The 18,748-nt window shown below is 40.2% G+C and overlaps 1 protein-coding gene across 10 annotated transcripts in view; it reads right to left on the bottom strand.

The window, feature by feature from the left end:
• The window catches only part of FAT3 (FAT atypical cadherin 3), a 403,423-nt gene that overhangs the window by 43,119 nt on the left and 341,556 nt on the right, over window positions 1-18,748 (bottom strand). For all 10 annotated transcript variants that reach the window (XM_027651027.1, XM_027650956.1, XM_027651114.1 and 7 more), the window contains 6 exons: window positions 11,206-11,595; window positions 8,538-8,752; window positions 7,612-7,749; window positions 4,856-4,999; window positions 4,107-4,304; window positions 828-1,626 (listed from right to left, as the gene is read on the bottom strand). In XM_027651027.1, the coding sequence (XP_027506828.1) occupies window positions 828-1,626; window positions 4,107-4,304; window positions 4,856-4,999; window positions 7,612-7,749; window positions 8,538-8,752; window positions 11,206-11,595 (1,884 nt within the window). The remainder of the gene's footprint in view (window positions 1-827; window positions 1,627-4,106; window positions 4,305-4,855; window positions 5,000-7,611; window positions 7,750-8,537; window positions 8,753-11,205; window positions 11,596-18,748) is intronic.

Genomic DNA, 18,748 nt, shown 5'->3' on the forward strand with positions numbered 1-18,748 from the left:
AAAGGTTGGTTATTGAGGGACATGGTTGCTGAATTCTTGTCCTGCTCTGTGTGCATGTGTGCTTAAGATGAGGGAGACTTAGGATGTATTGATTTTACAGTAGCTTTTTTCTCTGCTCTTAAATGAAGCGGAATGAGGAGCAAATGGCCTGGCGAACAAAAGAAACAGAGCTAGTATTATAACTCTTAAGGTTTTAAAATCCAAGTGCAGAATCATATGGAAGACTGGCTCTTGAGTCTATTTGTCATATGCCCGTGGAATCCCTGCCTAAAGTGGAGCAGCCTAAAACTCACCCTGTCCTCTGCTGCAGCATTAAAGGTCAGGAATTGCTAATAAAATACTTCACTGGTTATCATGCCTCTCTGCAAAAACAGGACTGGAAACAGTCTTTCCACCTGCCTGTCTTAGGTCAGGGGTGCTTTTCCTTGGAGTATGCTGGTGCATCGCTGCAGACCAGACTGCTCTGCTACAGTCAGACTCCAGGTTTATTCCAGTGGTGGCACTAACTGGGTGGGAAACCACATCCCTCCCTCTCCTCTCTCTCTCCCATTCCTTCCCCTCCCCTGGAAGCTGGTTGATGGCTCTGATTACGGACCCTCCAGGAAAGCGGTCTTTGTCGTAAAAGGCCAAAGTTCATAAACTTCCATTTACATCAGTAAACACGAACAATTCTTCCTGAGCCTGAGAAATCAATTCCCACAACGCATCAGCCAGTCATGCTTTAGAGGACTGAATTGAAATGCCCCTTCTAATCTGTGTCAGAGGAATAAAATAGATCCTATCGCATAATATGCAAAGATGGAAGGGGAAAAGGGAGCAGTACTCACCATTGCACATGCAGCGCACATTCCTGTAAAAGCGGGGACACACAAAACTAATTCGTGCCGTGCTATAGGTCATCAGGGAATGTGAATCAATGGACAGACTTTGCTCACAGTGTTGTTCCTGACAATCCAGTCCAGAGCAATTCTTCTCCAAGATAGCAGAAATACGAATCACATTTTCCAAATGTCTCCTTGCATTGGTAAGCTTCTGAATCAAATAGGCAGGCTTATAGAAACCACCACTGTGTATCTGAACTGCAAACAGCATGTCAAGCTGATTGCTGCCTGCCACTGGCTGAATACTGATGATGTGTAGGCTGTCTTGTTTTTGGGAGAGCACCGCGTTTCGCAAGGTACGCCTGAACCCATGCATGTGAAGACCCACGAAGTCTTCTGGGGAAACGTTCTCAAAACGAATGGTGACTGTATTCTGCAGCATTTCTTGTAGCAATTGCTCCACGTGGACCACAACATCGATGGGTACCTGGAAACGGCCATCGCTGACAGAGACGTTTAGGATATACTTGCCATTATCGAGCCCTCCAAGGGCAATGATCTTCCCATCATGGCTGTTGACCTTGAACAAACTTTTCTGTTCTGATTTTAGTGTGTATGTGAGGACATCATACACATCCTGATCTGTGGCATGGATTTTTCCAATGACTCCTCCAGGAAAATCATCTTCCATTGTGACAATGAAAATCTCCAGTGGAATGGCAGTTGGTTTGTGAATGCTTTCTTCAATAACCCTCACCTGAACGTAGGTGTGGGAAACCTGCTGAGGCTTCCCAGAGTCCTTTGCCTAATGTAATTTAGAAAAAAATAAAAAAAATAAATCCAGAAATAAAATACACATAGAACACAGCCTACAACCACAACTTTTTCCTATGTATATTTTCGCAGCATCAGTAATTCTGAAGACCTCCCAAAAGAACTTCCCAAATGTATTTGCAAAATACATATGCAAAGAAATATCTCAGCCATTTCTAGCAGTGGAACTTAGAAACTCTTTAGGGAAGCAGAGATCTCTAAGTGGATTGCATAGAGAAATGTGTCAGTAGAATGTCTCATTACTCAAACTGAAATGTTCCCAGGATCCCATAGCTATCACTTGTCATCTTCACAATGGAGAATATACCAGCAATGTGTTATATTCTGCACCAAATGGAGTTTGGGCTCACTTCTATCCTGGGAAGGGACTGAAGTCCAGTGAAATATCAGCTTCCTACATTGCTTGGTGTGCTCCAAAGCATTTCAGACCTTGCTTAACTTCTGTGGATGTGAGGGAGTTCAGAATTTTTCTACAGCACTCTGTACTACTTTACCTGAAGCAATCAAGAAACATGCTTGGAATAAATAAAATTTATCATCCTCCAAAAATGAAATAGGTGCTTGTGCTGCTGCTAACGATAAAATATGAGAGTAGCATTGCACTTGGAGAGATGACTGTATGACCCAGAGCACGTATAATAGCATCATTTGCACTTTTTTTTATAGAGAGCAAAAGAGCAAGTATGACAAAAAACTCAAGGCCATTTTGACAGAAACGTGTGCAAACCTGAATCAGTGTCCTTTCCTACACTAAGAAAAATTTTTCATTGAAGTCAATATTAAGATATACTGCTCCACACATTTAATTGCTCCAGAGAGGAAAAGAAGGCTAAACTACCACTGGGCAGAGATGTAGCACAGGTCCAAAGATCTTTGCATTTGGACACGAGAAGGAAAATTTACAAGCTGACGAAAAAAATGGCAGGATGAGAACAGTAACATGGGTATTACTATGCATGGATTAATAACTCCAAGACATTCTAAAATTCATTCATCTTCACTCCTTAAAGAGCTTGGTGGAGTATTTAAAAAAAGATTTTATATATATGTGTGCAAATACACATGTACATGCACAGAGGTTACATCCCATTCTACTTTCCATTTTAACATTACTTCTTAATAAACCTAACACAGAGAAGGAACCTGATGGTGGAAAGGAAAAAGCAGCACTCTGGCACATATGAATGGAAAGAAGCATTTCTATGGTCTATACACAACAGGAAACTATAAAATATGTTTTCACTGCAGAAATCCCTAAAGAAAACAATACTGGGAGAAATTATGCCTCCAAAATCCAACAGTGTGGTCTTCTGAGCATACTGGTACATCTCAGACATGGTGGTCTGTCTAATATTTCATTTATATGAAATACTTGGATCTCTAAAGCTAGAAGATCCTGCTTAGATTTAACTCTCATGCTCAGTTTTGGCTGTACTAGAACTCTGGCTAGCAAATTACCCTGAAAGCAGGATATTTTAGGATGAAGGCATGGTAAGAAAGAAAGGTGAGGATTTTTTGTTTTGCTACAAGGCTAAAAAATAGGTTTCAGGAATATCAAATGGCACACTTGTAAAACTTTAATTTAAACTGTTAATTAACATTAGAGCTTATATTTTTGAATCGTAAGTAACAATTGTAACTAAGGATACTACTGCTATGAACAGCATTAAATGTACTTGTAAAGAAGTAGATAGGCTGTATTTAGAGACATCAACCCCAGCAAGGCAAGTGGAGGAAGAATGCACTTCAAACGCAGCTTATAGGACCATGACTCATTTCAATGAAAGGGTGTAGTTCATTCTCTAGACTTGCATATTTACTGAACCCTAATACATCTTCTCTGTCAGGCCTGAGAAATGTGGACAAATTACTTTTGGATTTACTAGTTTTGATAATCAAAATTACCCTGGTTACAAAGCTTCTCAACAATTACTCTAAAGCTAAGTTTGAGCTGGACTTCTATTGAATGTCTTATTTTGACATTCTTTAAAGGCTAAGTTCACCTTGGAAATGTGATTTCATGAATTCTTGGAAGGCTTCCAAAAATTTATGATTAAATTTACGACTTAAAAGCAGAAGTGATTTTCCTTCCTAGAACAGTATTTTGCTGTCACTTGTTCTGTGGTATATTTATATGTATATAATGCATTTTTGCTTATTTTCCTTGCTTAGCTACAGAAAAAAAGTGATGAAAATCTTAAACCATAACGGTCGCTGCTCAGAAAATTCATTTCATGCCAAGGAAATTGGAAAGGTGGCTGGCTACCTATTTATATTTATATGAAATCAGGTTTTTGAACATCAAAGGAAATACACTGTATTGTGAATTTGTAAACTGGAATGTGTGGTATTTACTCATAGAATACAGTCAATTAAAACCAACCCATAAAGGTAATGTACAGGTTACCTATGAGGGTTTGTTTCTGTACAGATATAAAAATCAAGACGTACCTGCACGCAGAGCACATATTCAGTTGAGACCATGTGCTTGAAGATGACTGCAGACCTTAAAACGCCGTGAGGGTCCAGTGTAAACTCCTCTTCTTCATTACCAGTGAGGATGGTGAAGGTAAAAGGGGGGCCATTGTGAAAAGAGTCTTTGTCTGTCACTACCAGCTGCAAAATGCTTGTGCCCACTGGTTTATTTTCCTTTACACATATACACAGCGTATAAAGAAAAGGATTAAAATGATACATATCTCAATTATAAAATACCACATTTTGCTATCGAGAATATTCAACTGAATGCTCTTTGGACAAGATGGTGTTTCACAACCTGCGCTTATTTGACACTGCTTATGCCCCACGGACCAGTAGCAGAAATTAAGGTACCCATCACATCTCCAGGGACTGCTGAGCTCTGCCTGATACTGCTTCTGATTAGGTCTGACTAACAGTTAAGGCTCACACCCTGAACAAGGTGTAAAGAAAGGTGAATTTATTCCAGAGTAGACATTTTGAGGATAGGGTACCTGGCACAACAGGGATGAATGATAAAATGTGTGACAGATGCTGTGGTTAAGGAGCCTCAGAAAATAGAAACTTACCAAAGACTTAAAAAAAATTTGTTTATCATTTCTTTTAGATAAGATCACTTGATACATCTTTTGCAGATAGATCATCAAAAGCTACTTAACTGAAACCAAATGCTCCAGCATTTTAAAAGTCAGAGGAGTTTTTGATGTTAAGGATAAACTTACTTGAATTACAGCTGTGTAGTTAGCTGGAGTAAATACAGGGCTGTTATCGTTCACATCAGAAATGTCCACATTGACCGTCACAGATGAAGACAAAGGAGGGGTGCCGCTGTCTCTTGCTTGGATAACTAATGAATAACCAGATATCTGCAAAAAAGGTGAAAACATTAAATCATTGTGAAAGCGGTCCTAAATTTCAAGCCAGTTTACATCCAATGCACCACCTTCCATATTCAGAGGAAAGATGTTTGGCCTCATTACCTTCCTGCCAGTAATATAACATTATCCTGTTTATTGCCACACTGTGTCTCAACTTCTGTTTTATAAGGCTATCAATAAACATAACAGCTTCATTGTATTAAAATAACTGTATCAGATAATACATTCCTGAAAAAAAGGGGCAGACGGAAAATAAACAACAGATAATATCTGAACTCAGCTATTAGTACTGTGGCTTACACTTTCATCTCTCCTAGGTGTCAGCTGGGATATATGACCTGATTCTATTTATCTTATGGTTGGTTTCCAGGATATTATATAAATTGCTTATTAGAGCCAGCATCAGTTTGACACACATTGTTTCTAACATGGAGATGGAGAGCCAAGAAAAAGTTCACAGCCAGTTGGCTTAAACACACTGGGAAACATTTGGGAGTACTAGGGACAACAGTCTCTGCAGCAACAGAATATCATCCACCATTTAGAAGATAAAGGGGCTTGAGCCTTCTTGTTTGCAACATAGAGAAACTACTCAGCATAGTGTGGGCAGTTCAGTGCATCATCCATGGGCCCTCTACACACATACGTGCCCATGTGTGAGGTGTGAGCAGATGTAACAACTTGCAAAAGCTCTGTCTATGCACAGTTTATGGATGACGGTTGGATTTTCTGAACTGCATCCTTATGCTGGCCTCCTTAGGTCTTACAACTGCTTTTTAGTGTATATTGCTCCCTGCTCCCCAGGGAAAGCTGCTGACACATCTGCCCCTGAATCCTTCTACAGGAGAGTGAGCAAGGGGCAAAACGTGCCAGATACAACACTGCTACACCCTCTCAGTGCAGAGCTGGAAAGGGAAAAAATGTGGCCCTGCAGAGGGGAACAAGATAATGTCAATGGGGATTTTTCTGGAGGGGGCAGGGGGAAGGAAATCCAAATCCATTAAAAAAAAATAAAATTCCTGGTAGTAGGGAGGAGTACAGCTTAAGCACACAAAATATGGGGGCTCTTCTGGGATGTGGGACCAACATAAAGAAAAAGGGAATATGTCTTTTAGGGGGTGGTATGGAAGAGAAAGACTGCAATTTGGTGGGGGCAAAGTGACACAGGTGAGAGGAGGAATCCTGAACTAAGGAAAGTCAAGGTACTTGAGACAGAGAATTAGTTTGTTTTTTTTTTTAACTGTGATTTCTACCACTAGCTAAAGACAAGACTGACAGTTTTGTAAGCTCTTTCCCATTTTTTTGCTCTGTTTTCTTTCATTTCAATGTATCCCAGGAAGGTAGATGGCAAAAGTCATGGTCTCTATGTGATTACAGCTCTGGAAATGAGTTTCCTTAAACCACTAAAATCTGGGAGTCAGCACTGCCTTTGGGAATCGACAGCAGATGGGGCATCATGTATCATTCTCCCTGAAGGGGTCAGAAACACCTGTGTCTAGGAAATGTGCCAAGGAAGCAGAGAAAAAGACAGTATCACAGCTTATTTTAAGAGTGAAACTTTGGAAAATACAGATCTAACAGAGATGGCATCAAATTTGCTGATGCTGGTGAAGGGAAATGTGTGTATCTAAATGCAGCTTTACATGAGTGCACTTCAGAAACTAAAAAAAGTCATGTTAAGAAATTAAACCTGTGCTTTTATTACAGCCCATTTTTAACAGGCACAGCCATTGTTATTTCCCTGTCCTCGACAGTCTCCAATAAAGTCATTCTGCAACCAAATACTGACAATTTAATACTGCCTTTGTGATAATACAGAAAGAATATCTGCAACTATTCTGAGCAGTAGCTCTGCTTCCAGTAAAGAGCTTTTCCAGCTGAGCCCTTATTCTGAGTGTAGCAATCTGCTTCCCCAGTTTCATGGATGCATTGCTGGGAGGCAGGAAGCATTTCTGAAGCCATTTAGCACTCTCCTGCCCAGCTAGTAGCACAGGCAACTGCATTTGTTTGTTTTTTCTCCAAAAGCTGCTAATTGCTAGCTATGGCAAAATGGTGATAAATAATCCTGAATGAATAATGGAGTGAGCAAACAAAGCAGCAGAATCTGTTAATGAAGCACTCTTTCACTTTTGGTACAGCCTGGCCACTTCAAAGCATCCCCTCCCCAATGACACGTTTTGCAGAGCACTAATTAAAGGCTGGGTCTCAGCTCGGTGCGACAATCTGGAGAATGCTGTAATCTCTCTGTTGCACACACAGCTACATGTGTGTGTGCTTGCACGTGCAGGAGAGGGAAGGCAGCAACAGCTGCCAGTGGCACTACAGGAGAAATCCAGTGTTGCCTTTTTCCCTCCTGATCTGACCTCAGCTGCTCTGTTGGTGCGGGATGGGAAGAGTAGCAGAACAGTTGGCTTGTAGATAGGGTTAGGGACACAACTGGCATGGAAAGAAGTGGGAAAACATTAGAAAGACCGGTTGGAATATCTTAGACTGATTGCTGCAGAGTATAAAAGAAACTCCTTCAACTCAAGCTAGCAGATAAGCAAGGATTAATGCACATCTCTAAGTCATTGCAATTTAAGAAGTTCCACATGCCTTACCCTTTCTCTATCCAGTTTCTTTTTAACCTTCACGAGTCCCAAAACAGGATCAACTGAAAATTCATTGTCTTGATCCCCATTCACGATGGAAAAATGAATCTGGCCATTGGGAGGACTGTCCAGATCTTCTGCTATCAACTTTTTTTGAGAGAAGAGTAAAAATTAGCAAAAGAGATATTAAGTGATCTGTATTATAATTGCTCAACACTCCAAAAAGTTAGACTTCGTATTCCGTCAGATTAGTTACACCAGAACTGTACACCTCTACAGCAACAAGCATGAACCTAATCAGTTTTTGACAGGAGGCTCTCCTTGGACCTTCTCAAAATTCTAGCCCTAAAAAACAAAGAATATTTTAATTTTACTATTCCACATAACACTTTCTCTCTGAATCTACAAGTTGCAAGGTGAGAGTATTGGGAGCTTTGGATATGACACACTGCATGCCAGACTACACAGATACTATCTATTTGGAGCTCTGAGCAACCTGGTGTAGTGAAAGGTATCCCTATTCATAGCACGGGGGTTGGAACTAGATGGATCTTTAAGGTCCCTTCCAACCCTGGCCATTCTATAATTCTACGACTCTACTTTCTGAAAAGCTGAATTCTGCCTTTCCATTAAAACCCATTTGTTTCTACCTGACTCATGAAATGCAATACCTTGAATATACCTTGGATATGCCATTGCTCTTTGACAGCATATAGGGGTTAAGAAGAAATAGTCAGTACTACTACTACTGCTGTCTTTTGGGGAGAAACTTACAGTAGCCTGGAAAGCAGTAGTAAATGCAGAGTATTGGTTAGGGAACAGTTTGGGGGATTCAGGATATGGTAATTATCATTACTAACCAGTGTAGCAGTATTTTAAGGGTCATGTGGCAGAGGGCTTCACTCCACCTAAATGCCTCCCACGGCCTCACTCACCATTATCACTGAGTCCCCGACGGCTGCGTCCTCGCTGATGACTGCACTGTAGACCTCTTGGCTGAATTTTGGAGCATTGTCATTGACATCTGTCACATTTACATTTACAGTTGTAACGGCACTCAGGGCTGGCGTACCTCCATCTTTTGCTTCCACTACTAAGTAGAAATCCTTACACGATTCAAAATCCAAAGCTTCAAAAATGGAAATCACTCCTTTGAAGCAAAGGAGGGAAAGTCAACAGCCAGCAAAAAACAAATAATGCCGTGGAATAAGGGATTTGACTGTAGTAAAGAGTACAGCATGCTATTTATCACCATGGCACACATACAGCACTAACTGTAAGACTGCCCAATCCAATAAAAATGTTTTTTCATGTTTCTACTGCTGTCATTTGATTAAAGAATGATGCCAATTGCATTTGGGTTGCCTCTGCAGAAAGGACCTTTAGAAGGCATGAAGCAATGAATGGTTCCTCATGAAAATAACTTTCATTATATGAGTATCATAGATGAAGAAGTGGGGGCCATATGCATCCATTTACCATCTCATGCACAGAGCTTTTGGGAGAACTGGATGTCGACTCTGGAAATTAGCCCTGACAAGTCAACAGAAATTCACTCCCATGCAATTAACTTCTCATGAATTACATACAAATGAATGGGATATGAATACCTTTGAGAAATCAGTTGTCTATCAATTATGTGATTAAACAGAGACTTTCTCGCTCAACTAGGTTTATAAATTTTGGTTTACTTCACCACGCAACCAAAATTAAGATTCTCTGTAACTTGATTCACTCCATGCACCCTGACCCCCCCCTAGGATAGAAGGGATTTCTATGCAAGCTCTCCACTTGTTTCCCATAACCTTAACAAGAAGGTGAGTGAGTTGTGCACAGATTACTAGTGATGCCTTGAAGGAGGCAATACCAGGCACTGCAGGAAAGACTTAAAAGCAAATCCTGAACCTTGGCAAGCCAAATCCTTTTCAATATAGACCCACCAGAAGCAGGGATGTGTGGAGCTTAAAGGTCATTTAGTCCAGCTGCTGCCCCACACAGGTCAGCTCAACTTGATCATTCTTGAATGAACTCATCTCTAATATTCTTATAAACCTCCAGCAATATCAGTTTCCTAACCTTCTTACGAAATGTATTTCAGTACTTAACAATCATTACAATTAGGAATTTCTTCCTATCGTTTAATAAAAATAATCCTAATGCAATTTAAGCCCATTCACAACTTCTTTTCTCGTGACTGGGCATGGAGAATAGTTTATTCCCCTCCCCTCTATAGGTGCTTTTTACAGGACCGAATACTAACAGCATGTCGTTTCTTCTCTAGCTTAAACAGCTTCAAATCCTTCAGTCTTTCCTCGTAAGTCACATTTTACAGACCTCAGATCATTCCTCTTAATCTTGTATGGGCTCTCTCCAAATGAATTCTACCTTTCAGCATGACTTGCTGAAAGCAGGAGCCCTGAAGAGAAGCTTCCAAGTGGCTAGCAGAGAGTTCCCACTGATAAATGGTGTGAAGGACATTATTTTTCAAGCTCTGATCGGGCATGCTACATCACCACCTGGCTGTCTAGAAACTGAGCTCCTTCCTCTAAATTGATAATAACAGAGCTGTCAGATATTAATGAATACTACATAGTTCTAGTTTTGGTTTTTTTCCCCCCCGTTGTGATTAAGCTTCATTATGGGTTTTTATTGATTTATTTCCTTGGCTTCATTATCAACTGTGAAGTTAAGTATCTCTGTCTAGGCGTATTTATATTTAAATTTTGTTAGCACTAATCAACAGTATGCAGATGACAGACAACACACAGTTATGTTAAGTCCCTTCCATGTAAGGCAGTGGTGTCTGCAGAGTGGAGAATGATTTTTGCACACAATTATATAAATGATACAATGTATCATTTTGAGATTTTCCAGGTTACTGGTTATTACAGCTGCATTCAAGTGTTACCTTCAGCTTTCAAAATCACCATTGCATTGCTCGATCCATAGTTGATGAACTAAAACCTTAATAAGGATAACGAATATATCCCACTAAGAAAATTCCAAGAAAAGAAGCCATTTGCACCAAATATGATAGTTTTTCTTGGTATTTCGTAAAGAGAAGCAGCAGTATATTTTTAAAATTTGTGATGTATAACCAAAAAGACCACAGCCCAAATCAGTGCTGAAGTCAACTGTCAGAAAAGACAAGTCAGAGCAACCTAAGTCAGGGAAGTTGCATACACTTACATAAACAGTAATCTCACGTTAGGACTGAGACCTATTTGGTAGTGGTAGCCCTGTTTGATGCTTTCTAAGGTGCAGACTGTTGAGGCTGTACTCAGCTGGTAAGCAAGTAAACATTGCAAGTGTTCAGAACCATAAGGGTTGCACAGTTTGGCTAATGGGCTGTCACATCTACATGAGCTTCAACAGACATAATAATGGAGAAAAGAATTCTCCACTTGAGCTGGGACAGCTAAGCATGACTGTAACTGACATCAACCTTCAACCTAAAATTGGTTTTAACTGTGTAGCTAATTCCACATTAACAAGGTGTGAGCCTCTGGTCTTGGAAATCTTTTGGTCCAAGAGCCTTCGGAAAGCATTCACCTTTTTCTGATGCTTTCAATTAGCATTATAAGTAAGAGCCACTTTACAAACCTGTTTTCGAGTTAATCCTGAACTTCCCTTTCTCATTCCCCGATCTGATGAGATAGGCAATCTCAGCATTAGTACCAATGTCTTGGCTTGTAGCAAAAACAGACAGGACCTCAGTGCCAGGTGAGGTGTCTTCAGGTACTGTAACAAGATAATCTCTTCTTTCAAACACAGGGGGGTTGTCATTAATGTCTAGCACTGTAATGGTCACAGTGGCAAATGAGGATAAGGTCAGCACAATGCTCTGATCTGAGGCCTTTACAGTGATGTTATAGGAAGACTGAAGCTCTCTATCAAGAGGATGCTCCAAAATAATGATTCCTGATGACTGGTCAACTGAGAAGTAACCATCTGCAGAGTCTGCCAGGGAATAGCTGACCCTTCTGTTCACGCCTGAAAGAGAAGCAAAAGAGAAAATGACACAGTGAGATAAAGAAAACAAAAACCTCTTACCATCTAATGGAAACCTAAAGCAAAATTCTCTTATCCGACTGACCATTTCCAGTGGGGGTGGAGCACATGAAAGTAGGAGTGCCTGTGAGCACGGTATTGCTGAAAGTTTGGGAGATCAACAGATGCTCTTCTCACGTGAAAAATTCCCATGGAGAAGTTAAGTTCCCTCCCTCATCATGATACTTTTTAAAAAAGATTGCTTTGCAGAACTGCTGTGTTATGAAACTTGAAAGCAGAATCCAGATATGGTCCTTGCTCAGAAGAGCTTACAATTGAATTAGATGAGACAGGCAGAGTGCTGAAATTGGAAATGTCTCAGAGAACATCTTGAAGGAACAGAAATGTACATAAGGGAAAAATAAACCCATAAAAATACATGAGGTGGCACAGAATATATTTGCTACCAGTGCTGCCTTGATTCCACTGTTGAGTAGTAAAATATTATCGTAAGAAGATACCTGTTAGACAAAAGTTGCATCCAAAAACTCCTGCCAGGATATGAACATTTTAGTAAGAAAAATCCCTCAGTCCCCCAACTTGAGAGTAAAAATTGAGTTGTTGATATGAAATATATCCTATGTTTTTAAAATCCTGCCTGTATTTCCCAACACATAGCACCTATCCACCCAGCTGCTGAATATGCAGATCTATGCTAAGGTTGTTGTCAGTAATAAGGCCTGAGGGGATGGTACTGACTTGCTTTCTGCACTACAGTGGGATAGCCATTTCAAATCTAATTAAAAGTGAACACAGATATAAGCTAATTCAAGTCCCTTGATGCTAGTTGATTTTTTTGATTTGGTCCTGGGTGCTTCAGTAATAGATTGTAACTAAAACACAAAGATCCACTAAAATGGAGAGTCTCTGTTTTTAACATCTCTCACTTGAGCATTTGGTGCTGTTTTTGTTGCAGAACAGACTTTACAAGTCTGACATTAATCAGATGAGCAAGAGCTACCAATCCCTTCTAGGCATATTTTGTTAATTTAAAATTTTGACAGTATTATTCTGCTTTCCAGTAGCAAAGCGTTGTAGAAATGTCTGATCAAAAGCAGCACAAATCACACTTGTTTTCTGCTTGACGTAGCAGGAGTCGACCATCCACACAAGGGGGAGCTGGGAGACTCTTTCTTCAATCACATGCACATAAAAGCTAGAACAACTACAAAGTCCCAGAACCTACTTGAAGGGCATTAGGAATTACTATTTGGTCTCTTCAGAGAATAAAGTTTTTTGCAGTGCTTGAGACACCAGAGTATATTTCAAATGTCTTTAAAATAAGAAACAAATTAAATTGCAATATTGCAACAAAACAGACTCTTACTTTTTTTTTAATCACTATAGAACATCTCTATTCACCACGGCATCTCAAATGTGAAAAATAAAAAGTCCCTCCTTCAGCAAAACAGCAAGGCTGACAAGGAGGTGACTCCTGTTCTACAGATGAGGAACTGAGCACAGCCCATGAACTTGTTGGAAATTCCTTCATGTGCTGAAATGCCTAGGCTCTGAATGCCCTACAGCTGCTGGAGAACATGCTCATCTCTTCCCTTAGCCTCTTGATGCATGTATCCAAATACTTTGTCAGCTGAAATAACCAAACTGACAAACATGCAAAAGGAGTAAAACCCTCTGGGAAGTGGAAGGTTTTCAGGGTCTGAATGGCTGGAGGTATGTCTACATTTTGAGCTGGGGAGGATCTCTTTCTGCTAGAAATCCTCTATGAACTTCTACTTACAAAAAGGGACAGCCCTAACTAGAGCAATTAATTACAGCCTTGGGGATGATGAAAAATGGGATTTTTTTTTTCCCCTGATTCAGAGCACGCAGTTGAACATCCAAACTACACATGAGATTTACATGTAAAATTAGTAAAATTAGTATTATTTAGTATTCTGTTCCAGCCAGTCTTAGTATCTGCCAGTTTCTACATACTCTTAAACACTTCTCTGAAGCAGGGGCCTTAACACACATATATGTCTGTGACTGCAGGAGAGGCTTAGTCTGATTTGCATTTTTCTCTAGCACAAACCCCCTATTTGATACTCACTACAGCATACCTGGGTACAAGAAAGAAGACAGAAGATTAGGTCAGAAGACCTGAGTTGGAACAAGGATACCAACCCTTGGTGGCTTTTGGCCTGAATGCTGAAAGAAGAAAAAAAGATGGAGAAATACAGAGGTAGATATTGTCCGTCTGCTGACCTTCTCACAGAGTGTTTTGTAGGGTGGAATTTAATACTTGCTTCTTAGGAGAAAAATTAATTCAGTGAAAAAGCTGTGGCAGAAATAGCACTTTGAAGAAAGTGTTGTGTTACATCAATAGCTGTTTCCACTCAGCTTCCTGACCCAACGCTGGAAAAAAGAATAGGCATGAGGCAAAGGTGAAATAGGAAGTTATTTCTACTGAAATTGAAAATGCTTTAGTCCAGAGGCTACCCTCTGCTGACAGAGAAGCATCCACCAGTGTGTGTCAATGACATTCCTGCCATAGAGACAATGGTAGATTCTACTGTGACTATAAAGGAGATGATTTCTGTGAGAAGGAAACAACTGCTTCAACACCATGGTTCCTGCACTGGTAAAGAGAACAATCCTCCCACACTGCTTACCCACAGCTGTTGGGGGATTAATGTTTGCAAACTGTGTTGTGTCAGCTCACTTACTCACTTAAACTTCTCAGATTTCTAAGGTGTCAATCATGAACGTAAGCTATTTGAACATGGAAAGCCTTTGCGGGAATGACTATTACCATAAGAGAATTGCAGTACATTTTTTTTTAAATAAAGGAATAAGCAAGCATATTTTCTATTTAGATTTGTAATAGCATATGATAGAATATTGCCCTTTGCCAAAGCTTGTAAAACATACAGCCATCTAGTACCTCAAATGCCACCCTTCAAATAGTTTTTTTTTCATGGTTTCTTCTGTACTAAAACAAAGGGGCATGCACATCATGCTAACTTCTATGTCATTACTACTTTAAAGAGCATCAGGAATATAAAATAACTTCTCTTCATAATTCAGAACTATCAATATCTTCCTTGCCTAAAGCATGGAATCACAGAATCATTCAGATTAGAAAGGACCTTTGAGATGACTGAGACCTACCATTGACCCAACATTACCAAGCCCATCACTAAACCATGTCTGTAAGTGCCATGTCTACATGTCTTTCTCTTAAATACTTCCAGAGATGGTGACTCAACCACTTCCCTGTGCAGCCTGTTCCAAGGCTTTCTGTACATAAATTTTTTCTACTCTTCAATCTAAATCTCCCCTGGCATAATTTGGCTCCATTTTCTCTTGTCCTACTGCTTGTTACTCAGGAGAAGAGACCAACCCCCAACTCACTACAGACTCCTCTTAAGTAGCTGTAGAGCGTCAGAAGGTCCCCTCTGAGCCTTCTTTTCTCCCCAGCTCCCTCAGCTACTCCTCATAAAACTTGTGCTCCAAACCCTTCCTCAGCTCCGTTGCCCTTTTCTGACACATTCTACCACCTCGATGTCCTTCTCATAGTGAGGGGCCCAAAACTGAACACAGGATTTGAGGTGCAGCTCAACTGAAAACTGCGGAGCTATTACACAGTTTGGTTTATTTATCAACTAGCAGTGGTTTGCAAACATGGTATCTGATTATTGTGCTTCCTCCACCCCTGTCTTTCATGGTGTGATGATTAACACCGGTGTGTACCTCCAGTCTTTCCTGAGTACCCAAATATTAACTACAAAGCCAATTATTGGAAAATAAAAATCCACAACTAAATTAACAGCAAACAAGACAAAAGAGGAATTCTAAACCAGGTTTTATAGTACTCTACTCCATCATTTTGAGATGAAAGAGAAAAATCTTGCCAGAAGTACCTTGCTGAACTGTAGAAGAATATATAGCCCCATAGGGAAAGTATTTCAAGTGATTTTTACAGCTTAACCAGAAAACCTGGCTGAGTTCAATAACACTGCTACTGAGATAGGTTTTCACTGCTTTGTTCCTTTTCTTTGAGGAAACAATAGCCTTAACCCCAAAGTCCTTTACTCACACCAGTGCTCCAACAGAGTCATGGTACCATGGGATGAAGGCAGAGCCACAGAGGGCAGATGAAGATAACCAACCCCTTACTGAAGGGAAATACTGGACAGAAATGGGAGTCATAAACTGTTAGCGGTATGATACCATCCATGGTTATCTAAAACCCTGCTTTCCATTTCAGCTGGGTCAGGTGTTGTCTTTTTGGTGGGAAGTCGAGATCTGGATAGCTGGCTCACCCTCCCTATCTTTTCTATAAGACATTTACATATCCCTGGGTACTGGCTTACATCACTTGACACAAATACTTGTTTCCATCAGTGCTCCTGAGTGATTCACTTCCTCGTGCTGATCAGGCCTTATTTTGATGATTTTTCTGAAGTGGGGAAGGCCATTTTGGATACACCTGATTTAGGGCTACACATTGCAGCTGACAACATAAGGAAACATAGCCTGAGGCAGTGGAATGCACATGCAAAGAGAGAGATATAAAAAACATATATACACGTATGTAAGTATGCACAGAATCATTAAGATTGGAAAAGACCTCTAAGATCATTGAGTCCAACTATTAACCCAGCCCCACTGTGTTCACCACTAAACCATGTCCCCAAGTGGCACATCCACACACCTTCTGAACAGTTCCAGGGATGGTGATTCCACCCTGGACAGCCTATTCCAATGCCTAACCAACCTCCACGTGAAGAGATTTTTCCTAATATCCCATGTAAGCATCCCCTAGCACAACTTGAGGCCATTTCTGCTTGTCCTCTCACTTGTTTATCTGAGAGACGAGACCACTGCTACCTTGCTACAGGCTCCTTTGAGGGAGCTGTTGAAAGCAAGAAGGTCCCCTCCAAGTCTCCTTTTCTCCAGGAAAAACAACCCCAGCTCCCTCAACCACTCCTAGGACTTGTGTTCAAATAGTTTGTATTTTACATATATATAGACTATTTATATACATATATACAGACTATATATATAGATATATGTGCTCAAATGTGTCTGTATATACATATATAGGTATCTATACAAACATGCACACACACATACATATGTTTCAGTGACTCAATTTAAATACAGGGTTTATTCAGTCCACATAATCCAAGATGTACAATTCTCCTAGTCTAGTTCTTTGTCTCCATGTTGTTAATCATTTCTTGGAAATCTCAAAACTTAAGGAAGTTACTAGATTATAAAGCGAGTAGGAATCCTGTGAGGTCATCTAATTTATCCCTGCAGAAAGAAAAGATGGATGCAATTTATTCTCAAACACAGGCCTATCCTTTGATCACGAACTTGCATAACCTCCTTGGGTAACACATCGCAGTGCCTCACTTTTCTTACAACTAAAAATATTGCTCTGACTTTTTGCTGACATTCAATAAAATTAATAAAAGACAAGGGAGAAAAAAGAAAAGAACAAGGGTCAACTTCCTTCCTTCCTCAGAGCTACTTCTGATAGCTGAAGACTGTTATACTGTGCCACGTCAGTTCTCTTTTCCCTGGCAGACCCTCTCAACCACTTTAGTATTTCCTGACTTTTTTTTCAGACTTGTGATCTTTCTTATAAATCTCCAGGTAGCCCACATCTTCCTGGAAAGACTATACCGCACACAACACAGCCATTCAGGTGAGGACTTGCCAACACCAAATAAACAGAAATAATACTTCTGTTTTCCAGCATCACTCTTGTTTACCAATCTCACTAAAGCATTTGCCTTTTCACACCAGTATGAAAGTGTAAACATACACTCAGCCTATGATTCACAGTAATAGAGCTGCCTTTTGCAGTTCTGCTGCCCAGTCAGTCATTACCCAGACAATACTGGTGCACTTGGTTATTCTTGCCTAAACACAGGATGTCACATTTATCTTGATGAATTGCACTGTGTTTTTCCACACCACTTTTTCAACTGCTAAATCCCACAGTTATGACTTTGGCACTATCCAGGGTACTTGCAGCACCATTCTGCTTTCTGGCATTTAGCAATACAGGCCTTATGCCTACTTATCCATTCAGGAACGAAAATAAGAGCAGTGTTGCACCCAGTAACTTTCTTAACTTATCCCTCCAGTGTAACAGTTATTACAAATTCATCTGGCAACACTTTGGTGTAGCCTATGTTTCTCTAGCTTGCTTATAAAAATATCATGCAGTACAACGTCAAAAAACTCACTAAGCCATAATACTCATATTTATTTCTATATGGCCTCTTCACATGTTGCAGAAGGAAATGAGATTGGTTTGATGACTCCTGGTTGCTGAACACAGACGAGCTCTAAAAGTCATCTTGATACATGTGTTCATTATTTTAATGCAAGCTGGGTGACTGCGTTCCCCTGACTACCTACCTGCAGCTTTAGAAATCTGGCCCTTTGACAGATTCAACAGGGTCATACAGACTGACAACTTAAAGGATTAGGTCTCATGAGTGCCGAGGCATGGAAAGCAAAATCAACAATATGAAAGAAGGCTTGTTTAGGCAGAAACCTAAGTTTTCTATCAGAATCGCCAAACACCATGTTTATTAACCTCCTAACACTAGGTAAGTCTAAACTCCACAGAGCTATTATTTTTTATTTGGCAATTTTTCAGGGGTCCAGTGTGCTGGATATCTCTGCATTCCTATTAGTGCTTCTGCTTTTATTAAGAAGGCAAAAGCTAGGTTTTCTCCTAAACAACTCACTGGCTGACCCTGGACCTGCAGGTGTCCTCAGGACTGGCCAGCCAACTGGGGAATGTGGGGCATTGCCCTTCCACTGTCCTTATGGGAGACTGGACAGAAGTCCCTGGTAAGGACACCTTTCCAGGAAGGAGGAGTACATGGGTACATCGTCATGGACTATTACTTTTCATGGAATAAGCTGTGACAGAGCCCAGAACCAAATCACTCGCCAGGCTACAGAGCAATGCTCACTCGTGCCTCCTTTTCTTTTCTCTTTTCTTTCTTTTCTTTTCTTTTCTTTTCTTTTCTTTTCTTTTCTTTTCTTTTCTTTTCTTTTCTTTTCTTTTCTTTTCTTTTCTTTTCTTTTCTTTTCTTTTCTTTTCTTTTCTTTTCTTTTC

Source organism: Corapipo altera, unplaced genomic scaffold (genome assembly GCF_003945725.1).
Source record: "Corapipo altera isolate COAL_440 unplaced genomic scaffold, ASM394572v1 0, whole genome shotgun sequence".
Lineage (NCBI taxonomy): Eukaryota > Metazoa > Chordata > Aves > Passeriformes > Pipridae > Corapipo > Corapipo altera.